Genomic DNA, 22,124 nt, shown 5'->3' on the forward strand with positions numbered 1-22,124 from the left:
ATAAAGGTTTACTCTGAAAATCACTATTTTTATGTAGACTTTTAGCTTGCTCTTTTATTCACAATGTACAACCCATTTCAGAGCAGAGATGAGCTAGGAATCCTTGGTGAAAAAAATCACATAGGTCAGGGCATCTGTGTTTAGACTGATGCCCTATGAGCCAAAACCAGATAAGTGGAAGTAGATGAGTTGATGGATGGATGGAGGTAAACAAAATATCAATAGTCATGAAAGCAGGGACTTAGAGACCATGGAATAAGGGAGTTCTCTGCTGTGTCAAATTGACTGCAATGCCGCTTAAGATTGGGCTTCACTATCCTATATATTATACTATTATTAGTATGTTTTATATTTACATTTCTGGCTTTTTAGCAGACACCATTTTAAAGAGCAACATATCTCATTTTATACAACTCAAGGTTAAGCTTAGTGGACCTGGGGTTTATTCCAGGTATGTAGACATTAACTCCAGTTGCTAAAACCTACTGTAGGAACAAACCAAGGATCTTTCGGCTAACACTCTCACAACTGAGCAATTTCAGCACCACTGTTTTACTGTAAATATATTAAATGGATGGAAGAATGTTACAGTGGAATAAAGATTGTGTTTTCATTCGAAAAGCAGGATGCTGGAAGTGTGTGTGTGCATGTGTGGGTCTGTGTGTTCATGAGCAGTTAATCAAACAGTGAACATCAGTACATGCACCCACACACAGAGTGAAAGATCATGTAAATCATGCATAAGCTGAAAAACAAATGCTGACCGGCTCGAACGAGGGCTCATAGGTTGAAGAGAAGGAATAATTACTGTGAGAACTCATTATAATTAATAATATTATGTTGCGTAATATTAAATTGAAGATAAAACATTCCTTTTTAATATTGATAGACAAAGGATGGATGAAAGAATGCAAGGGAGAAACAAATTATTATGTTGGAGAAGTAAAAGGTCTGAGAAAAAAAATCACACATAAATCTTTGTATAATGTTAAACATTCTGTACTTTTAAAAAATGTTCTGTAAAGCTGCTTTGAAAGTGCTATACAAATAAATTTCAATTGAATTGAATGTTATCCGATTACAAGCTGACCTGATTAGGCAAGCGTCCATTTCACTAGAGCATAAATATTGGTCAAAAGGACAATTTACTGTCTCAGAAAGTCAGTAGAAAAGCTACAGTAGAAAGCGTTTAGGTGTCCGTAGGGTTTTATTACTGATATGATGGTCAAAGCATTTTGATATTGGCTTGTTGCTAATGCACTGTAACCACAACAAAATCTAATGGGTTTTCCCAGAACACTACAGATAAGCTACCTACTCAAACATCATGTTGAATAAATGTGTGAATTGGACTAAAAATGCAACCTATCATCAGTTAGAGGGAGTTGTCTTGGCGTAATGGCGAAAATATGCAGGATAACTATTTCTTACTCCAAGCTTAGTTACATGTAGAACACAGACATGCACACAGCCACAGTGTCTCTTCTTCCAACACAAACACATTCGCAATGTCAGAGAGAGCATGTGACCTGGGCACAGACTGGCAGACAAAGGCTGATGTTGGTGGGCTAAAAGAGAGCGGTTGGGCTGAACAGAATGTATTACGCCTGCCAGAAAGAGTGAAAAAAACAAACCACGAGGTGAAAAAAAAGGAAGTAGAGAGAAAAGGGTGTGGCCAAACGAACGGTTTGATTTTGCAGCATCTGGACTGTTGGACACTGAAACCTGAAACTGGCACACAACCTTTTCAGCATGGCAACTAAGGTAAGCTAAAAGTTTGTTGGATTTGAGAAATGAGAGAGCAAACAAAAAACAACAAATGTTTAGATTGCGAAGTGGGTGAATGAAATAAGAAGTCATTGAGCATCATGGCTGTAGAGTCTGAAACACACACGTGCTCCATTGTTCTGAGGTCAGATCCTCCTAACGTTCCTACCTGTTTCTACTATTGTGGCACTTACATTGCTAACAGGCCAGTCTGTGAATAAAGAGAAATGTTTTCATGTAGCTTATAATGTGACTAAAATCCACAGATCAGTATATAAATCAATATATCATCCTTTCATCTTTCAGTGGAACCCGGGGCATTTTGTCAGCAAGATGCTCTGTCCTCCATCTTATATTCTAACATGCTTGGGCTGCTTTGCACAAAATGATTTGATCATTAAGAGAATTATTTAAAAGAATAGAAAAACAGTAGATCCATCTAGTTATATAATCTTATTTTGAATGTAGGGCTAAATGCTTGATTTTACAGCATATGACAGCATACATTGTCATCTGACATACAGTATTACACGTGAAAATTTGTGACATCAAGTAAAATTGAACATTTTCGGTATTTTCTTAAATACGTTTAATAGCTGCACATTTTCCATACTTATTCTTATTCCCTTCGTAGTGATCGTTGTTTTCCTTAGAGAAAGCACCCCTAAACTCCCAGTGAATTATTTAGTAATTAGAGTATGTACGGTATATTAATTATTAACTACAATAATCGTTCAATATTTTTCAGTAACTAAAGTGAAACCAAGTTTTATGGAAATGTTATGGAGTTAGATATCTGGAGGTCTTGGGTACTCGAATAAATAAATAAACATATAAACAAACAAACTTTAAATAATTAAATAATTAAATAAATCCACAGACCCCATCTGTGTAAATTCCTTTCACAAACAGAATTTTGCAATTTCAATTATTCAAATATGATTTACATTATTTAAATGTGTTTAAAAATATTTGATCCACTTAGAGCCATAGAGCTCTTAAATCCTAAAGTTTCCACTGACATAGCATCATTTATCTGCCTGTTGTGTTCGTTGTCATTTTCCTTTCTGCTTGCTGCATGCTAACTGCTCTTAAATCATGCTTGCACCATCTTCTATTCTTTTAACTGCTCACTGACTTCAGAAGATGCTACCATGTATTAAGGTACAGAGACCAAGATGAGAGACATGCTGAAGAATGGCATGTTTTGACAGAGAGAATCTTTCTCAGGGTGTTTCTATTAGACAATTTATAATTTGCAGGAGTGTTTTAATTTATAAACCAGTTGCTTAGTTTTGCTTCTAGGCTTTGGAGATAATCGTATTGTCACACTGCTAGTACAGCATGTAGATGTTAGATATAAAGTGTAATATTTGCAAGCAAATTCTTGTGAAACCGGAACTGCAACTGATACAATGCTTTATTTAATGGTTTCATCAGCTTCCTTTCAAATTCACTTACGTCAGTGGCCGCTTTTACCAGAAATGGATGAGGTCAAGTAATTTTTATTTCAATTTGCACCGGAAATGTGATTGAAGATTTCGATCACTAATGTGTATGGAAGAAAAGCCTGTGATAAGGACAAACTCCATGAGATGACATGAAGAAACAATATTAAGGAGAAACAGACTCAATAGTGAACTCAACCTCTTCTGAGTTACACCAAATAGGTATGAATATAATCATTGCATCCTTAAATTATAGAAGTATAAAAGAGTAAAATACTAAGGTGCAGGGCTGAATCTTTGCCACAACAATCAAACATGATTACATGCAACCAAGTAGTCAGAGTGATACTTCGCCAGGATTGATATACCTGCATGGGAACTGATCGAGTTTGGCCTGAAGGTAATTTCGATTTGGGTGATATAAAGCTAAAATAATATTTAAGTATATAAGAAAAAACAACCAAGTAAATGCTTATATCAATCTATATTCTTGTTGTATTTTGAAATATCTTGTGTACACACAGTGCAGTGGTGTAAATGTGATGACTGGAGCAGACTTTTCATTCACACTATATTTAATACTATATGTTCAGACTATATGTAATATTTGAATCGGCCTGTGATGCTTGGGGTCCATATGAACCGTGCATTGCAACATCTGCCATCAGATTAACCATAATGGTCACATGTAAAGATACATAGTGAGGCATGCCATGGATTGGGTCCACTTGTTTCACCAAATCAATCGAAGGTTCTTCTAACTGATCAGCATTATCAGATGATTAAGGGTTTCAGTCCTGATTCGGTGGTCTATTGCACCCCATCAATGGGGCATTTAGCAACATGTGTTTTTATTTTTTCAGAAATGAGTAAGACGATTGCGTTCAACTTCTTATTGTGGACATCAAAACAGATTTCAGTTATTCTGCTGAAGCCAGCTAGAGCAAATTGAGTATGGCTTTATTGAATAATTTAGACTCAGAACATAAGAACAGCTTATTTCAATGTGTATTAAGCATTAATCTGTCAGCAAAGACCATAGAAAAGCTTACATTTATCTTTTGTCCAAGCAAAAACTTCAACAAGGTTTATATTACAAATTCTGTCACAAACAAGTGTGAATTCAGAGGCATAACCACATTTAGGAATCCAGTTACAGTAGTTCTGACAAAACACAAGACAGACTGGTTGACAGATAAGTGGTGATAGCTGCTGGTGGATAAATTATGTCTGAATGCACACAAGATAAAATTAAATCTTTACTGGGACACATACTCAAGTTCTTCATTTAGGATTACAATAACAAGTGATCATGAATAAAGCCAATATTTGTCAGTAAATAGTTGTAGCTAAAAGTCTAGAAGAGCTATGACCATTGTCTGATGTATTCTCAATGTGAATCACCGCATGTGTTTGAATAACCTCAAAAGTGTGACGGTAAATGAGGATGAAACTGGGGCTGCCATTTAGAAACATTTTAATCATGCATGATCCCATATTTATTATATTTGTAATATAAAAATAATAATATTCCATATTAAATACCTATTTCAACCTAATTGAGCATGTAGAAGAGTCTTCGAAGCTAAAAAATAACTAGGTGTTACGAGAACTAAATATGCAAAATAAACATTCAACAGGTGCACACGATGACTAACAACAGTAGTTGGAAGTTAGAAAGTGACACCTCTGTTGGACAGGAGGAAGTACAACTGGTATAACAACATGATCCATTACATTTACATTTACAGCATTTGGCAGACGCCCTTATCCAGAGCGACGTACATAAGTGCTTAAATCTCTAACACTGAATACATTAATGCTGGTTCGCTAGGTTACATGAGTTTAAAACATTTGTTCAAAGTTACAATGAAAAAGTCTCAATTTTTTTTTTGTTGTTTTTTTTTGTTTGTTTTTTGAAATGCAAAAGATAAGGAAAGAAGTGCTAGTTGAAGTGTTTCCTGAATAAGTAGGTCTTCAACCGCCGCTTGAAAATAGCCAGTGACTCAGCTGTCCTGACCTCTAGGGGAAGTTCATTCCACCACCTTGGTGCCAGAACAGAGAAGAGTCTTGTAGTATACTTGCCTCTTACCCTGAGAGATGGTGGAACCAGTCGAGCAGTGCTGGTAGATCGGAGGGTGTGGGGTGCAGTGCGAGGAATGATGAGGGCTTTGAGGTAAGAGGGAGCTGGTCCATTTTTGGCTTTGTAGGCCAGCATCAGTGTTTTGAATCGGATGCGTGCAGCTACCGGAAGCCAGTGGAGGGATCGCAGCAGCGGGGTGGTATGCGAGAACTTTGGCAGGTTGAAAACAAGCCGGGCAGCTGCATTTTGGATCATTTGCAGAGGACGGATTGCGTTCATCCAGTAATCCAGTCTAGAAATGACAAGAGACTGAACCATTAAGAACAAGAAAAGAAAAAAGGATTGACATACAAGATCCATAAAAATTTACATTTTATTCCAGTGTTTTATAGGACTGATCTCAACCTGTCAAAATGATTGTATTACATATTCATTTATATTTTTACTTTAAATTAACTGTAGTACAAATATATATGAACCTTTTAACACACATAATTCTAGCAGGATGAAGTCACTAGAAAACCAGTGGCATTCCATCTGCACCAAAATCAGTTTTTCTGCAAAGCCACTTGTGAATGGTTCATTAAGGGTGCTTTCACACCTGCCTTGTTTAGTTCGGTTGAATCGTACCAGAGTTCGATTGCTCATTTGGTGCGGTTCGTTTGGGCAGGTGAGAATGCAGCAATCGAACTCTGGTGCGCACCAAAAGCGGACCAAACAAGCGGACCTTGAAGAGTTGGTCTCGGTACGCTTTCAAACGAACTCTGGAGCGGTTCGTTTGTGGTGAGAACACGATCCGAGATCAAACAGACCTAACTGCAAAAAGTATTGCGCATTTTGGACTAAACCAGCTGCCGTAGTCAAGCAGCATCCACGCTTTTCAAGCCGCATACCCGCTTCATTCTGAAAATTAAGACTTTGCATAGAGTGCTGTATACAAGTAGTAGTAGATTACAACCATGGTGTATGCTGTATTTTCCTGTATTTTCCTCTTTTTGTTTACTTCCGGAGTTTCGTTGAAATTTCCCGCACTTTTATTCTGACCAATCGAGAAGCAGTTTAGGAAATACGCTCAAAGACATATGGCCAATGAGTGATGTGGATGTTATCACATGACTGCATTTTGGTTGGTTTCAACTGGTGCGGAACAGAACGATCAGTGTGGTGTGAAAAGGAACCAAAACTGGTAAAAAGGTACAATGTATAATTTTTTGCTTTTGGTCCGAACCAAATGAACCGAACTATAGATTTGAAAGCACCCTAAGTCACATGACAGGGCGTCATCATCCAACTATTTTTCTTAGATATTTATTAAAACAAACAAATTCACTGGATTGTGTAGGCATAAGTTCAGGGATCATGTAGTCAGAGTAGCAACATGTATTCTCCACAAAGACATAGCTTTTAGCCTCTACAAGTCTATCAGTCTTTGACAGATACCAAAATGTACTTCTTATCGCCAAAACATAATATTTTAAATCAGATGAAATCCAAAGTAATCTGATAAGGAATTTAATGTAATAAAGTGTGCATGCGTACTGATAATCTTAAACATTTTGGATGCCAAAATTTTTACATGTGCAATGACGACCAAAACCTCAGATGCTAGGCCAACAGGGCTCAGAAATACACTGAAAATGCAAAACTCTTGCAGGTGGTGCATGAACTAGTATAAATACACCATAAATACACAGAAGTAAATGAGGGTTATCAAGAAATGAGGGTTATCAAAGTTCAGTAGGAGGGTAAGTGAGAGTGAGATAATGTCTGGACTGGATTGGATTGTGGATTTGTAATGGCTCCTGGATTAGTGGTGGATTTAGATGTTACAAATGCTAGAAAAGCAGTAACACCATAGTCTTGAAGAAGGGCAACGTTATACAGTATAATATATATAATTTACAACTGAAAAAAGTTCACAATAAATATTTGTCAAGAAAATAAATGGTAAGAAATATATTTTAAATTCAAGATTACTTCCTACACTTCCTGATTTTTGGCAGTAGAGCTGCACACACTATATAGTCCCTTCATGTACTGGAACAGCAATGTAGTCTAACACAACCATTGCCATGTTCTATTTTAATGCAGACCCACCTAAATAAGTGGAAATTCTGATTAATCTTCATATTCATTATTTGCTCTCAAATGTCTTGTGTGACAAAAACAAAAGAATGTACTTGTTCCAAGTAATGACTAATATACCCAATGTAAGGAATACAAGCTACCATTACCACCCTGAGGTAGATTATTGTACAACAGTATGTGTAAATACATATATGTAAAATATATTTACATTTGATGTTGTGGAATATACATTCAAAGTAAAAATTTGACATAGCCTAAAGTAGGCCTAGACTAAAGATATTCTGTCTCAGTTTTTTAAAACTCCACTGTCATGAACTAATAGTTCAGACATGTAAATTCAGCTTAAGTCTTTTATTAATGGAGCATGCAGACAAATTCAAATCGTCAGACAAGATCAGGGTCAAAAGCAGGCCAGGTCTGGAGATCTACATGCTGTGCAAACTAGGCTAGGGCAAAACACTAAAATTAAGAAACTTGCAAAATCAGCTTACTAGGATAGTAAAGACAGAAACAGAACAGGCTCAGCACAAAAGGTGGGTCAATGCTGCAATGCTTTGCACAGAACTAAAACACATGAGGGTGTAGATACCAATACGTATTAAAGGTTGAACTGGAAACATGTGGGAGACAACCACTAACAATACAAGGGCAGAGACAGGACACAAACCAATGCAAAATACATGTGACAAAGTAAACACACACAGGACAAACACAGAAGTGCATGTAATAAGGCTACAGCCTGAATACTTCTATATGGAGCGAATTGATAGGGAGATCCCTCCCTGTTATCATCTATTTCTTTTTCACATTACTAGTCATTTTAAAACAATTACTGTACTAATAAACAATTAACAATTGAAAAAATCGCTAAAGATTTATTTAAGCTTTAATTCAATACATCAGAATCCAATAGGCCCTAAGTTGCCTACACCAAGCTGATATTCTGGAAAATTACAGAAATTGATGTAAAGACTTTTAGAAGCCTCTGATTTGCCAATTGCAATTATTAGGAGTTAACACGAGCACACTGTTGGCTATAAAAAAGGCAGACTGCTAGAGATTTCCTTTGGCACTGTGAGAACTTTAGTTTCCAAACAACTGAAAGTAACACAAGCATCTTAACTGTAGGAAAATATTTTTTTTAAAGTTTGGGGCCACACTGACAATGCATCATTCAGAACAGAGGCACAAAATACTCCTAGGGATGAACAAACTTTGGCCAGAAAGACTCACTGAATCTGAAGAGAATAACAAAGCAACTGATGAAGGAGTAGGACACCTCAGGTACAGAATTATACACAACTAGCATTAAGCCTGAGTTTCACCAAGCTTGCACTTGATCACCAGTGTATTGGTGGAGTATTCTTTGGCCAGAGGAAACAAAAACGTGGTCACAACAGCAATGATCCTCAACCTATCTTTACAGTACTAACAAAACAACTTAAAGACAACAAAGTGAAAGTAATAGAGTGGCCATAACAAAGCTCTGACCTGAATCTTATAGAAACTTGACTGATAGAAAACCTGAATCTTATAGAAAACCTGACTGATTTACAGCAGTTCTGTCTGAAGAGGCAGAATTTCCTGCAAAGTATTGTGTGACACTTGTGGAAGGCAACCTTATGGATTCAGGTTCAAGCCAAAAAGGAAAAAACACCATCAATAATACTAACATATTTGTATAAACTATTGGCACAATGAACATCTGGTGGTAAATAAAAGCTGAAATAAATGCTCAGGTATTATTTTGAAAAGATCTCTTATGGAAAATAGGTACCTTAATAAACACAAGAAACAGATCATCTATAACATATAAAACAGTGATTACTGAAGTAAATAACATTGATTCTTGTTTCAGTGCTATCTGCCAAGGGGTGGAGTAAAATAGGAAGCAAGTCAACAGTTAGTTCCTGCAGTTGATGTATTGAAAAAAAAAAAAAATGGGAAAGAATCTAAGTGAATTTAACAAAGGGCTCTGAAGACTAGACAAGCATCTCCAAAGCAGGAGGCCTTGTAGGATGTTCCTGGTATGCAGTGTTTAGTACTTACCAAAGGTACTCTAAGGATAGACGACTGAAGAAACGGTTTTGTGTAGTGTCTTTAGCATTAAAGTACTAAAGTGCATTAAAGCAAATACATATAAAACAAGTTAGTTTCTTGTTATTTACATTATAACAACTATAATAAGTCATTCCAGCTTGCCATGTTAGAGAGAAAGCATAAAGTCCAAAGACTTTCCTGTGTTGGAAAACTTTGGCAAATAACTGACACTGGAGACTCCTTCCATAAATAGTAAATAAACGTCTTCTTACAGAAAGGTTCGTCGTATCACGATTGCATGTTATTCTTTCACACACTTATTCAACACCACAATTTAGACATTTGTTATTACCTTTCGATCACATGATCATCCTCCATATGAGGCCGTACAGTACAAATGAGTTGTTACGATAGAAATGAGCACTTTATTATAAACTTTTGATCTTAGTTAGAGCTAGCACATATTGTGACAAGTGGCTTTTGAGAATTCAAGAGAATTGTTGTGCAGTATAAGGAAAAAATTTCTAAAATGTAATCAAAAAACTGAGGTTTATGGAAAATGAATGAAGCACATAGTTCTATTAGAGTAGCTGTGTATTTGCATGATTATGAGTGTGTTACTTTTTACAGAAAATCTGGGAAAGAAGTGTACTATTACTGTTCTTCTTCTACTTCAGAGGTGAGTCATCATACTCCACCTCAGTGGATTTATTCTGTGTCTGTACAGTATTTGTCTCTCCATTGCTAATTCCAGAAAATCTCTCTAACACATTTTCCTTCTTCGGCTTTCCCTTCCTTTTACATACAGCTCAGAGTGTATGATCATCATTTGTTCTCTCTAAAACAAAATATGATATGGAAATTTCAGAAATGTGTTAAGTGGACCAGACATTTTCACGACAATTCTTCTTTGTGTGATGGCCTTAGATTGAAACGATCCTTTTATAACACAGGAACCGAAATCACATCACTATTATGTCAGCAGTCAGATACATTTGCATCCATTTGAGAATAGCTGGTTTTATTTTTTTATCCAAAAACTGGAAGAGCATTAAAGAGTTCTTATTGTTCCGTTTCTCCTAATGGATCATAATGGCATAATTATTGAATTTCTTTTCTTTTCATTTTTTTAAATTATTTTTCTTGGTGATGCAGCAATTGGGAAATCTTTAAACTCCAAACTCGCACTTTTTCCATTTGCATGAATTATCATAAAGAATTTAATGGTTTTCTTGGTAGCCAGTGGGTTTCCACCTGCCTTGGGAAATTTTAGGCACTTAGAATGCACAATTATATAATTATACAAGTATTGAGGCTTCTCACATGTTTATTCCATCATTCCAAAGCATATGCTGGTGGAAATGTTTCACTCTCGCCGGATCTCCAACCTTCACTTACCACAAAAGTTACAGCCGACACAGGTAATTTTTCTCATTTCCCATTGCCGACTGCCTTAGAAAGCAATTGTAATTTACTTTTATACGGTATGTTGTTACTGCAGAATTTCCTGTATCAATATAGGGTGATGTTCAGAGTTACCAATTTTAGTTCAAATTGTATGTCAATAGACATGCCGAAAAACATACAATAAAACATCATAAATATTAATAGTCTAATACACATAGGAGAAGACAATTATGAAACCAAACATCTACGATGTCAGAAGAAAGTAATAAACTGTACAGTTACTTGGGGCTGGTGCCCGTTTGGCATTGGTAACCTTAAGCCTTTAAATATTTTTTTAGCTGGACCTGGATATGTTGTGCATTTAAAATTGATTTACAGTACAAAACTGTATGTATCTTTCCAGTTAATATTTAAAGGTAACAAAACCAAAAAAACAAAATGCACTACACTTAGATAAGTACTATATGAAGTACCACCCCAATAACAAGTAAAGGCCAGACTTAAAGCTTAGTTGAAAATTTTCCTGAGCTGAAAATTGCTGTCCACCAACAATGATAATTTAGTAGTTGTAGAAATTTTGCATTGAGGATTAAAAAAAATGCAAAGTCAAAATTTGCAAAGCTCATATAGACCCTCTGAGACAACCCAAGTTTGCAATTGCTACAGAAAGAAAGTTTGCACTGAATTTTCTCAGAATTGATTAAAAAAAGGTCTTCTTAATTTATAAGTACACGAATACCTTTCAATTAAGATTTTTTTTTTATCTAAGAGTGTATCTTAATATTTAACATTTTATTTTTGTAGACAGTTACATCCCATTCTAAATTTGATGCAACAAAACAGCAAAAATGGAGCAAGCTGGTGGTGAATACTTTCTGGATAATACACTATTATTACTGTATCTCAAATTAGCAATAGGATATTGATTAGACTTCTAGACTTCTCACTACTTCTCTGAATATGCCCCATATTGATATGGTCTGTGTGTCCATAAAATGTAGGCTGCATGCAATAATTAAGATTTCTAAAATCTTTTGCACATTCCAGATGGAGAGAAAACAACCAACTTTGGTACAACTATATCACCCACTAATATCACTGTCACTCCTGAGATATCAGACATGAAAACAAACACTACTGCAGTGCATTCGGAGGACTTGGAAAACGATGAAAACAAATCCAGTATCAGTATGGAAACAACACTAGGTAATGTCATCAATCCTGTTTTAATGATACATTTAAAATGCTTTACTAATCAAGACCAGATCCAATGGGAGAAACTAGAGGTAGCTAAAGATTATCAGGGAAATTGGTAAATATGGTAGATCTACTTACACATCAGTATTGTAATTCAGATGACAGGAGTAAAAGCTGATTCCTCTTATACCACAGAAGCATGCCAAGGATTGCTTATTTTAATGAATGTAGAATTACCTTTTATGAAACCAGATTCTGTTGGAAAAAGAAAGAAAATAAAACCCAAAAAGATGATACTACTACTACTACCACTACTACTACTAATAATAATAAAATTGGCATGTATTACATTAGCATGTAGCAATTAAAGAACATATCCCTGTGAACTACATAACCCCTATGGTCATCAACATGATAATTGTGGGCGGAATAACGCAACATTTGCATACAGGAGAACATCAATTCAACCTGAGGACTAAGTGAACTAAAATAACAAAACAAAGCAAGCACTTTTAGTTGATATTTTAGCTTTATTTTATACTATAAAATATCTTTTGCAACTTTGGGTATGGGTATATGTTCAACTCTCTCTCTCTCTCATTTTCTACCGCATATCCGGGGTATATGTTCCAAATGTAGAAAATATATGCACACACAGTTGAATTGTACAAGTTCAGGTGACCAAGACAGTGCAAATATGTTACCACAGGTTCAGTGATTCAGATACAATATTAGATTCATTAGCCTTGGCTGGCATTCTTTGAGCTCACATTTTGGTTGCTATTTAATTTTTTTTAATTGCTTTACCTTATGATAGCATGTCCAAAAGTATTCTATTTATTTATGCCACAGCAATTTATCTATACAGTAGCTAAACAATCATCCACTCACCAGGCTTTCTTTTATTCTCTCTGTTGAAGTTGATAAGAGAAAAATACACCTCTGTCCTGAAGACTTTCCCAAACGATTTACTTACTGTTACAAACCTCTAATTATGTAGACACCAAAAATGCTACGTACTGTAAGGATCTCCATGCTAAAAACATTTACATTTAAAAACCTCATTATATCAACAATTACATGTTGTTGTTTTTTTTTTGTAATGTAATGAACAATAACAATATGTCTTTAAAAGCAATGAGGAATGAGCACATTCATGTAAACCTGTGTTTGTTATTAACGGCATTTCCTAATCAACAGATCAGAGAGGTGTAAACCTGCCCAAGTCCTTTTTAATGGCCACTGATAACAAAAAAATATGTTTTTCAGTAAGTGTTTAGAAGGCTGTGAGATCCTGAAGGAAAATAAAACAGGGTGACTGTCACTCTGTAGTGCATGCCAAGGGCACTCGTAACTCAAAAACTAATTAGCAGGTAATTAGAAAAGTGTTCAACCCTCGTCGCATGTTGAGAGGCTTAAAGATATGTAGGATTTCTGATACTATGCATTATGGCATGCCATTAAACTGAGCACATTCCCTCAGAGAGGCACGTCATTGAAATATATTAAAAATCAATTTGAAAGACAGGTCAGAAAGAAAATGAGTGCACCTGGAAATTAATTAGAAGTAATTATGGATGGACCCATATGAGTGCGATAAGAGGACTGTACCTCACAGGCGGAGAGTCTAATGAGAGCTGGATATCTCCATACACTTTTTTTAAGGAAGGAAATTTTGTTCCACACATAAAATGAGCTGGAAAAAAGTAATTTGTTTTGCCATTTTTTATTTTCAGTACATTCAGTGGTTTCTCTCACACAGTAACTGTATCTTACTTAACCTTGCAGCTCCACCGACCACCAATTTAACAACAAACAGCCAAAGAACCATTGGTTCTAAAACAACCGTGGTTGGGGAAATCAAATGGGGTAAAGTGAATTAAACTTAGCCTCTCTCTCTCTCTCTCTCTTCTCTATCTCTCTCTCTCTCCCTCCTTCCCCTCTCCCCCTCTTTCTCTCTCTCTCTCTCTCTCTCTCTCTCTCTCTCTCTCTCTCTCTCTCTCTCTCTCTCTCTCTCTCTCTCCCTTTCCCCCCTCTCTCTCCTTCCCCCCTCTCTTTTTCTTTCTCTTTCTGGACTGTTTCTCTCCTTATCACATCCCTGTAGCTGACATTAACAGCTCCCTGTTCATGGAACAATGTACACTCTCTAGCTATTTCAGGATCAGATAAATAGCAATTCACTGTTCAGACAGATGAGTATGTATCTCCCATACCATTTGTTAGTCACTGCAGGCACATGCAAACTATATATAAAATCCTGATCAACCAAGACGTCTTTGGCGTTTGAAGTTATTTTAATTTATTTAGTTTTGCACTAAAGCCACACATCTAATGTAGCAAACAATTAAGGAAAGCTTATTGCTCCACATTTCATATCAAGCAAACTGCATATCTCAATCATTGAGCCTGGATGCAAAATTGTATGTTAGAAGTGATTTAGACAAAAATATAGTTCTAATTGCATTAGCATATTTATTATGCTATTACGTGTTATTACTGTGCCAGATGATGTGAGAGTCATTTTAAGCTGTAAGTAATTACATTTGCTGTATAGTTGTACCAATTCTGATGTGGTATTTTCTCCACAGATGAGAAGTGGGACAAACCTTTCATTTATGGTAAGAGTACAACATTTATTTATTTATTTGTTTGTTTGTTTGCTTGTTTACTTGCATGTTTATTTGTTTATTTATTTGTTTATTCTTTTGTTTATTCATTGAATCTGTAGCATGTACAGTATTGTACCCTTTTGTTAGAATATCACACACTTAAACATTTAGTATTGAGTCACACTACAGGATTAACATTGGATTTATATTTTTACACAACGACAACATAGAAAACTGGAAGACGAAGCATTTGAACCTTCAGTTCATTGCTTTTATGTTATTTGATCTTTTCTATCACTTGATTGCTTATCGATCTAGCACAGAAGGTTCTCTATAAATACTTACCATATAATGAAAGACACATTGAAAACGTCAAAGCAGGAAAGGTGTACTGTTTGTGTGGGTTTTTTTATTTGCTTTTTATTTTCAATTATTAGAAACTATTTATTCTACATTCATGCATATGTTAAAAGACCTAGACAATGATCAAATGTTATAATATTAGTTAAAGCTGATTTTCTCAAATTGACATTCAGAAATGATTAAACTTTTTTTTTTTTTCAAACATGTTTTTTGGACTAGTGTTTTTTAAAAAAAAATAACTTATTTTCTTCAAGGTTTATAATTGTGAACCTGTATTTTGTCTTCGTTGTTGTTTCTTCTTACAGATTATAGCTCTCTGAGGACAGCGGGGCTGACTATAGCTGCTGTGCTCTTCGTGTTAGGCATCTTGGTGATTTCCTGTGAGTAATTCCCGAAGTTTCTGATATGATCTTCTAATAAAATTGTCGTAATGTTCTACAGTTAATCAGCCAATTATAGTTGGGTCTCATTTATTAATGCTTTAGTGAGGTTGTGTGTAAATGTTTGAATAAGACATAACAGTCTAAAAGCCACCTGCCAGACAGACAAACATTTCAGAAACATTGATTTTATTCATCAAAATAATAATTTTACTCACATGCAGTGTATGTAGTGACATACGCAAACATCAGTAAATATTAAGATTATTAACCCCAATACAACTGAATATGTCTGTCATCTTAGTATGCAAAAAGAACAAAGTTTAAAAATATGAATAGGGATCTCTTGCATGGTCACCATTTCATGACAGAAAGGTGTTTTATCTGTCGCTGGGAGATAGTGAGGGTATGTAATCCAAGAGAACAAAATTACCTGTGTTGTCTGTGTGTGAGTGACAGTATAAGTTTCCCCTGTCAATCAGAGTGACAGTAGCTAATCATGGGCATCTGTTAGCTCTTGTATGCGGAAGAGAGTGGTTGGCACTTGGCTCTGAGTACGTTCAGAGGATGCAATGGCTCGGAAGACGCATGTGCTAGAGTTTAACCTTTCCAGATGGTAGCTTTCCTGTTATAGGTGCAGATAGTTGATGAAAATTAGCAAACGAGAAAATAATAGAGAAAAAGTAGCAAGGAGGGAAATATAAATATCAAGGTTGTTTTTTAGAAAATGTGATATCTGACTTTAGTCAGCTATTTAACTTTATCTTACAAATAACCTGAGGAGGCCAAAAGTGATGCTGACTAATATACAGTGGATTTGGAAAGCATTCAGACCCCCTTCACTATGATGAATTTTGTTGTCATTTTTTTTTCTCATTAATCTACACTCAGTAGCCATAATCATGAAAAGTGAAAACTGAATTTTGAAAAGTCGGTAAATCTATTAAAAAAAATATCTTATATATCACATGTAATGTCATTCTTTTTCACAAATCCTCTCAAGCTTGGTCAGGTTGGATGGGGACCACCAGTGGATAGCCATTTTCATGTCTGTCCTGAATGTCCAATAAGGTTCAAGTCAGGGTTCTGGATGGGTCACTGTAGGAAATTCAAAATGTTGACGCTAGGTGACCAACCAGCTCTCGAAAGAGTCCTAGTTTAGAATTCCACATCTTCCATTTGAGAATTATGGAGTCCACCGTGCTTTTGGGAATCTTTATTAAAGCAGAAGTTTTTTTGTAGCCTTCCCTAGATCTGGGCCTTGCAACAATCCTGTCTCCAAGCTCTGCAGGCGATTCCTCAGTAACCTCATGTTGTTGTTTTTTTTTCTGAAATGTATTTCCAGCTGTGAGTTCTTCTATTGAGAGGTGTTTCCCTTTCCAGATCATGTCCAATCAATTAGATTTACCACACATGGTTCGAATGAAGGTGCTGAAACCTCTCGGCGACAATCCAAAGAAATGGGATTCACCTGAGCTAAATTTCATGTGTTGTTGCAACGGGTCTGAATACTTATGTACATGAGATATTTCAGTAGTTTTCTTTTTATAAATTTACAGACATTTATTCTGTTTTTAATTTGTTATTATGGGGTAGATTAACGAGGACAATTTTTTTGGACAATTGTAATATCAGGCTGCAACATAAAATTGGGTAGGAGGTCTGAATACTTTCTGAGTCCACTGTTAAATAAAATTATAAATAAAATGTTTTTTTTTCTTCACTTCTCACAAGAGTTCAATGTAAAAAATACCTATTTCTGTCATTTTCTCTTTATTTAATCCAAGGTGGCAAAGTCAGATGTGGCCGCCGTTGTAAAGCGGGCAAAGGAAGGTAAGTGTGTCAATGTGTGTGTATAGGCAGATATTATATCTTGGTGGAAATCAAATGTCATATATCAGAAAATATGACATATTTTAACTTGTGGGGGACTTTTACCATGAGGACCTGTATTATTTTCCTGAAAACTGCAGCTAATAATGTGTAGTACCCAGTGTTGGCCTGAAATTCAGGTAAATTGTAGTGATTTTAGTTTCCTTTAGACTCCAGTCTTTGCTGAAGCAAAGAGAGTCTGTCAAATATTTGATGCTTTGTGCGTAAAATATCAACACAGCAGCTGCTGTTCTATGTACTGTACACAACACGTTGGCTGAATACAATAGACATGTTGCTATTATGACTTGCGGCATCAATTTGAAGACAATAAAAACATGGGAAAACATTTTTATTCAGCAATTACTGTCAAAACAGATGGAAAGATAGGAAGCAAGACAAACATTGCAAAAAAAATAATATACTTTATTTTTCCCAATAGAAATCGATCAGTAATACATTTGTTAAGGTTTTGACTGTAGCAATCAATTGCAATTTAGTTAGAGTTTTATTGCAAGTCTTGTTTTTGGTTTAATCATTGTTTTGATTAATCTATCAGATGTGTTAAATTAAATAAAGCAAGAGTAATGAAAGAATAACTTGTCAATATATGAGACAAACAAAGCTTCTGGTTGTTTTCTTTTAAACAGTGGGAATATTGGCATTGACTGGTCAGTCGTAATGATCTTGTTTTTATACCAGCTGAAATTCTATTAAATACAGTACATTTTCAGTTCCCAGAAGTCTACATCTCTTGCCTGGACTACTGTTGAGTGTTTATGAATGCTAATGAATGAATGAATGTTCTCTAGGTTTAGTTGTTGAATTGGTCTCAATGCTGATAAAAAATCTATAATGTTACTTGGCAGATGATATAACAATATATTTAGAAGGTCACCAAATAAGACTTCTTTGAGAAGATGTTGTCTCTGTAGGCATCTTAGTGGTGTTTATGACACAAAACCACAGCTATCCAGAGCAGTTAAATATAATTAAAGCTTTAAGCTGACAGTTTACCAGTGTTCACATTATGTCAGGCTGACAAGGGCTGGCATGACAAGAGCATAAGGCCATCCATTAAAAAAGAAGCAATTATGTCATTTGAACAATGTGAGGCAGAGATAATAATATGTTCCACATGCTATTTTCCAGAGAGTTGGAGAGATTGAAAAGGTGCTAAAATGCCAAATCAGCATTTATCATTGTAGTATTGTGAATGCTGCTCCGTCCTTCCTCTGCTCCAGTGGAGCTGCTGAACTACACATAACTATCAAACACCTCATTTGTGAATTACAGTATAAATACGTTTACATATAATCTTTTCTTATTTGTAACACAAAAAGAAATATCAGTAACATTCTAGAGCTTTTTCTATTTGTGACTTTTGTTGAGTATATTGTTAGACCTTTTTTTTAGAACGCAAGGTAGAATGTGAGAACATTTTAAAAAGAAGTGAACATACATACGATTTCAAGTTCAAGGCACTATCAGTCATAAATGTATGGAGGTTTGGGTAAGAATGTATGTCACACATGTAAACTTTGAGAAAAAAATACTTTATATATAGGCAAAAGCATGTGAATTCTTGACCATCACACCCATATGACAGCCATCCCTAAATTATTTTTTTATTTTGTAGTGTTGCAATTTCTAAGAATCCCAAATCTTCTCCAGCATGACAAAGCCCCTGTGTGTGAATTAAGGTCCATGACGAAATGTTTTTACAAGACTGTTGTGGAAGAACTCAAGTGTCCTTCACAGAGCTCTGAACTCAACCCCACTGAACACCTTTGGGATGAACTGGAACAATGACTGCACCACAGACCTCCTCAATCTTACAACATCGGTGCCTGATCAAACTAACGCCCTTGTAGCTGAATGAACACAAATCCCCAAAGCCATGTTCCAACATCTAGAGGAAAGCTTTCTGAGAAGAGTGGAGATCATTTTGACTGGGAAAGGGGAACTAAAAGTGTTCACATACTTTTGACAAGATACTGTATTTGAGTTCAGTTAAAAGTTTTCAGAAACAAAGAGGTTTTCTGAGGATACAGAACAAATAATAATAATAATAATAATAATAATAATAATAATAATAATAATAATAATAATAATAATAATAATAATTAAAGCAGATTTCAGATTCTTTAATAATTACTGCATTATTATTCAGCACTGTATTAAGAGCATTGGTCTGTTAAAAATATCACACTTGATTTAAAAATAAACCAAAATCTGTGTTAAAATCTATCAGTTAAAGAAATTAAATAAACATAACACTCAACTAATAGTGTGTTCATGGATGTAATGTGCGTGATGTGTTCTGTTTTCAGATCATATGAGGTGACCAGAATGTAACTCGGCAGACAAACAGCAGCATCGGACAGACATCCAGACCTGTTTGCACTGCATACCACGTGTGTTTGTGTGTCATAATAATAATTATGAATAGAAGAACATGTGAAGATTTTCTGCCTATCCCCAGTAATCAAGCTTTGCTACCTGTGCATGTACCTGTATATTTCAACAATGTAAACCTGACTTCCTGGTTTGTAACAAAAGAAGTGCGGGAGAATAGGGACGTGTGCCATCATGCTGCAAAGGGCATCCACTCCCTTAAAGACAAACCACACACACCTCTGACTAACACATCTCTGACACACACACACATCTATGAATGTCTGACTTTGTGTGCTTTCTTTGCTGTCACACCTTTTACACTGCTCCATGTCTGTGTTTCCTTCCATAACACACTGCATTTATCAGTCTTATTTATTGGAAAAAATGGGCTTTTGTGGCTCAAAAGTGCCCTCAAGAGGCCTAAAATTCATTTTGGCACAAAAGCAACATTTTAGAGTGTCAAAGAAGGAAATAAAGCTATATGGATGAGGTCATTATTTGTTCTCAGTAAGTCTTGAATCCCATGACTGGTCTGCCAACCTATTAAGGACTTGTCAATACTTGTTCACTGCTTCAGAGCTCATAGGAAAAAAGGACTCTTTTTACAGGTTACGAAACTTCAGGGCACAAAGGGTGACTGTAAACAATGGAAAACAGGAACATGCTGACGGCAGACAACAGCTATCATCGTTGTAATCTTAGTACTGTATATTTCCATGACTAAAAGAGAAAACATGTTGAAATGTTATAAACATGTCCAAAAACACTCATCTGGCTTGTTCGGAGGTTTGAACTCACACCTGCATTAAGTTTTTGTTTGAGATTCAGAGCTTTTCCTTGCTTTCAACACTATAGAAGGTAGAAATAAGAGCTAAATGATGATGATTGAAGAGAAAGAAAGAAATATATATTTTATTTGATATTCTGGTAGGAAAAAAAAGTCAAAATTCTAATAGACATTTATCTCCAGTAGAAATTTCAAAACTATTGCATCATTTCAACAATATATAGTCCTTGAGTGACAATTGTCATATATATATATATATATATATATATATATATATATATATATGAATAACTGATTACAGAACAAACAACAAAATTAACATTGATAAAGTGAGACAGTATTCCTGTTCTACTAAAAACAAGTAACACTCAAATTCCCTAATATTAGTCAACCCTAAACTGAAATATAATTTCACGTGCTTGGAAAGCAAACTTGCTGATAGACATTGCAGTATGAACAGTTTGTTATAAAAATATTTAAATGACAAAATTAATCCTTAACAGCATATATTAACAAAGCAGCTATAGCACAGCTTCTCAACACCATGCCTTAATAAAAACAAAGCTTTAAAATCATGAATGCTAATAAAATGTGAAAACAGACAAATGATCAGATGTGCTACTTCCAAAATACTATAAATGTCAGAGAGAAGTGCCTAGAGGCTGATGATTTCAAATAATTCTGTGATGAATATAGATATATTAGACCGCATCATGATTTAAAGTACAGTATATGCTTTGTTTTGATTTTTTTATTTTTTTTTTTTTGACTTTATCCAACCCTGCATTCCACAACACATATTTCTTTTCTAATTGAATCCATCAAAAGTGTAATAAATGGCCTCATTACAAGCCAGCAACAGATGTCATAAAATGGCTAAGTACATTTCTCTTCTTCTAGTAAAACAGTTCGAGGACAGAGAACACACACTTAAAAGTAATCTGTCATCATGGGTAAAATCAATAACCGGTGCATAGCAGACATAGCAGATAAAAAACATAAACGGAAAAATGGGTTTCAGACAAGGCTTTGTACTAAAAAAATATAATAGTAATAATAATAATAATAATAATAATAATAATAATAATAATAATAATAATAATAATAATAATTCCTACAGATTTTCCTAGAAAGATGAATTTGTTTTGTCAAAACCAATTAAATGAAAGAATTATATGAAATGTTTTTGTTACCTAAAATTGCATCAGTGCAAGAATTCTTTGAGTGAGTGACATTACAGGATTGTTATACTGTAGGCTGCATTGGTTTTAGACGAGTGCTGCTCAACACACACACTTACTCTTTTAACTATCAAGCTCAAACACCCAGAGGCCTATGCAATTAGAGCACCACTTTATTTGAACGAAAGACCTAAAGCGAGAAAAACAGGTAGAAGGAAGAATGAATGTACAACACCTGTGTAGGCATTTCACACCTCCTTTTCGCCCACACACAGGTGATTTGACTTAGTCAGTTTAACATATATGTATAAAGCTATGCCTGTCAGAGATTCCCTGGGTGAAATAGTGCCTTCTTGGACCCTCCAAATCATGTGATTCCAGAGAATTCATTTGTGCTAAAAAGCACCATCCACAAAAAAATAAAAGACATACAACATGTTTTGGTGTAAAATAGAGCTGTCAGTTTTCTATCCCTATAGTTTCTCAGTCACCTTCAGGTTAC

At 35.2% G+C, this 22,124-nt stretch overlaps 1 protein-coding gene across 2 annotated transcripts; it reads left to right on the forward strand.

Moving 5' to 3' along the window:
• The first annotated feature begins 1,570 nt into the window (after positions 1-1,570).
• Positions 1,571-20,424, forward strand: fxyd5 (FXYD domain containing ion transport regulator 5). Of its 2 annotated transcripts, XM_027147701.2 has the most exons (9): positions 1,594-1,764; positions 10,057-10,105; positions 10,773-10,847; positions 11,881-12,039; positions 13,819-13,899; positions 14,619-14,648; positions 15,308-15,382; positions 17,170-17,215; positions 19,588-20,424. In XM_027147701.2, exons 1-9 carry the CDS (start codon positions 1,753-1,755, stop codon positions 19,610-19,612), a joined length of 552 nt encoding a protein of 183 aa, XP_027003502.1. In that variant the 5' UTR covers positions 1,594-1,752; the 3' UTR covers positions 19,613-20,424. The 2 variants fall into 2 exon arrangements, with proteins under 2 accessions (XP_027003503.1, XP_027003502.1); XM_027147702.2 differs by lacking the exon at positions 13,819-13,899 and having other exon boundaries at positions 1,571-1,764.
• Positions 20,425-22,124: the final 1,700 nt, after the last annotated feature.

The sequence above is a fragment of the Tachysurus fulvidraco genome, chromosome 11 (genome assembly GCF_022655615.1).
Source record: "Tachysurus fulvidraco isolate hzauxx_2018 chromosome 11, HZAU_PFXX_2.0, whole genome shotgun sequence".
Classification (NCBI taxonomy): domain Eukaryota; kingdom Metazoa; phylum Chordata; class Actinopteri; order Siluriformes; family Bagridae; genus Tachysurus; species Tachysurus fulvidraco.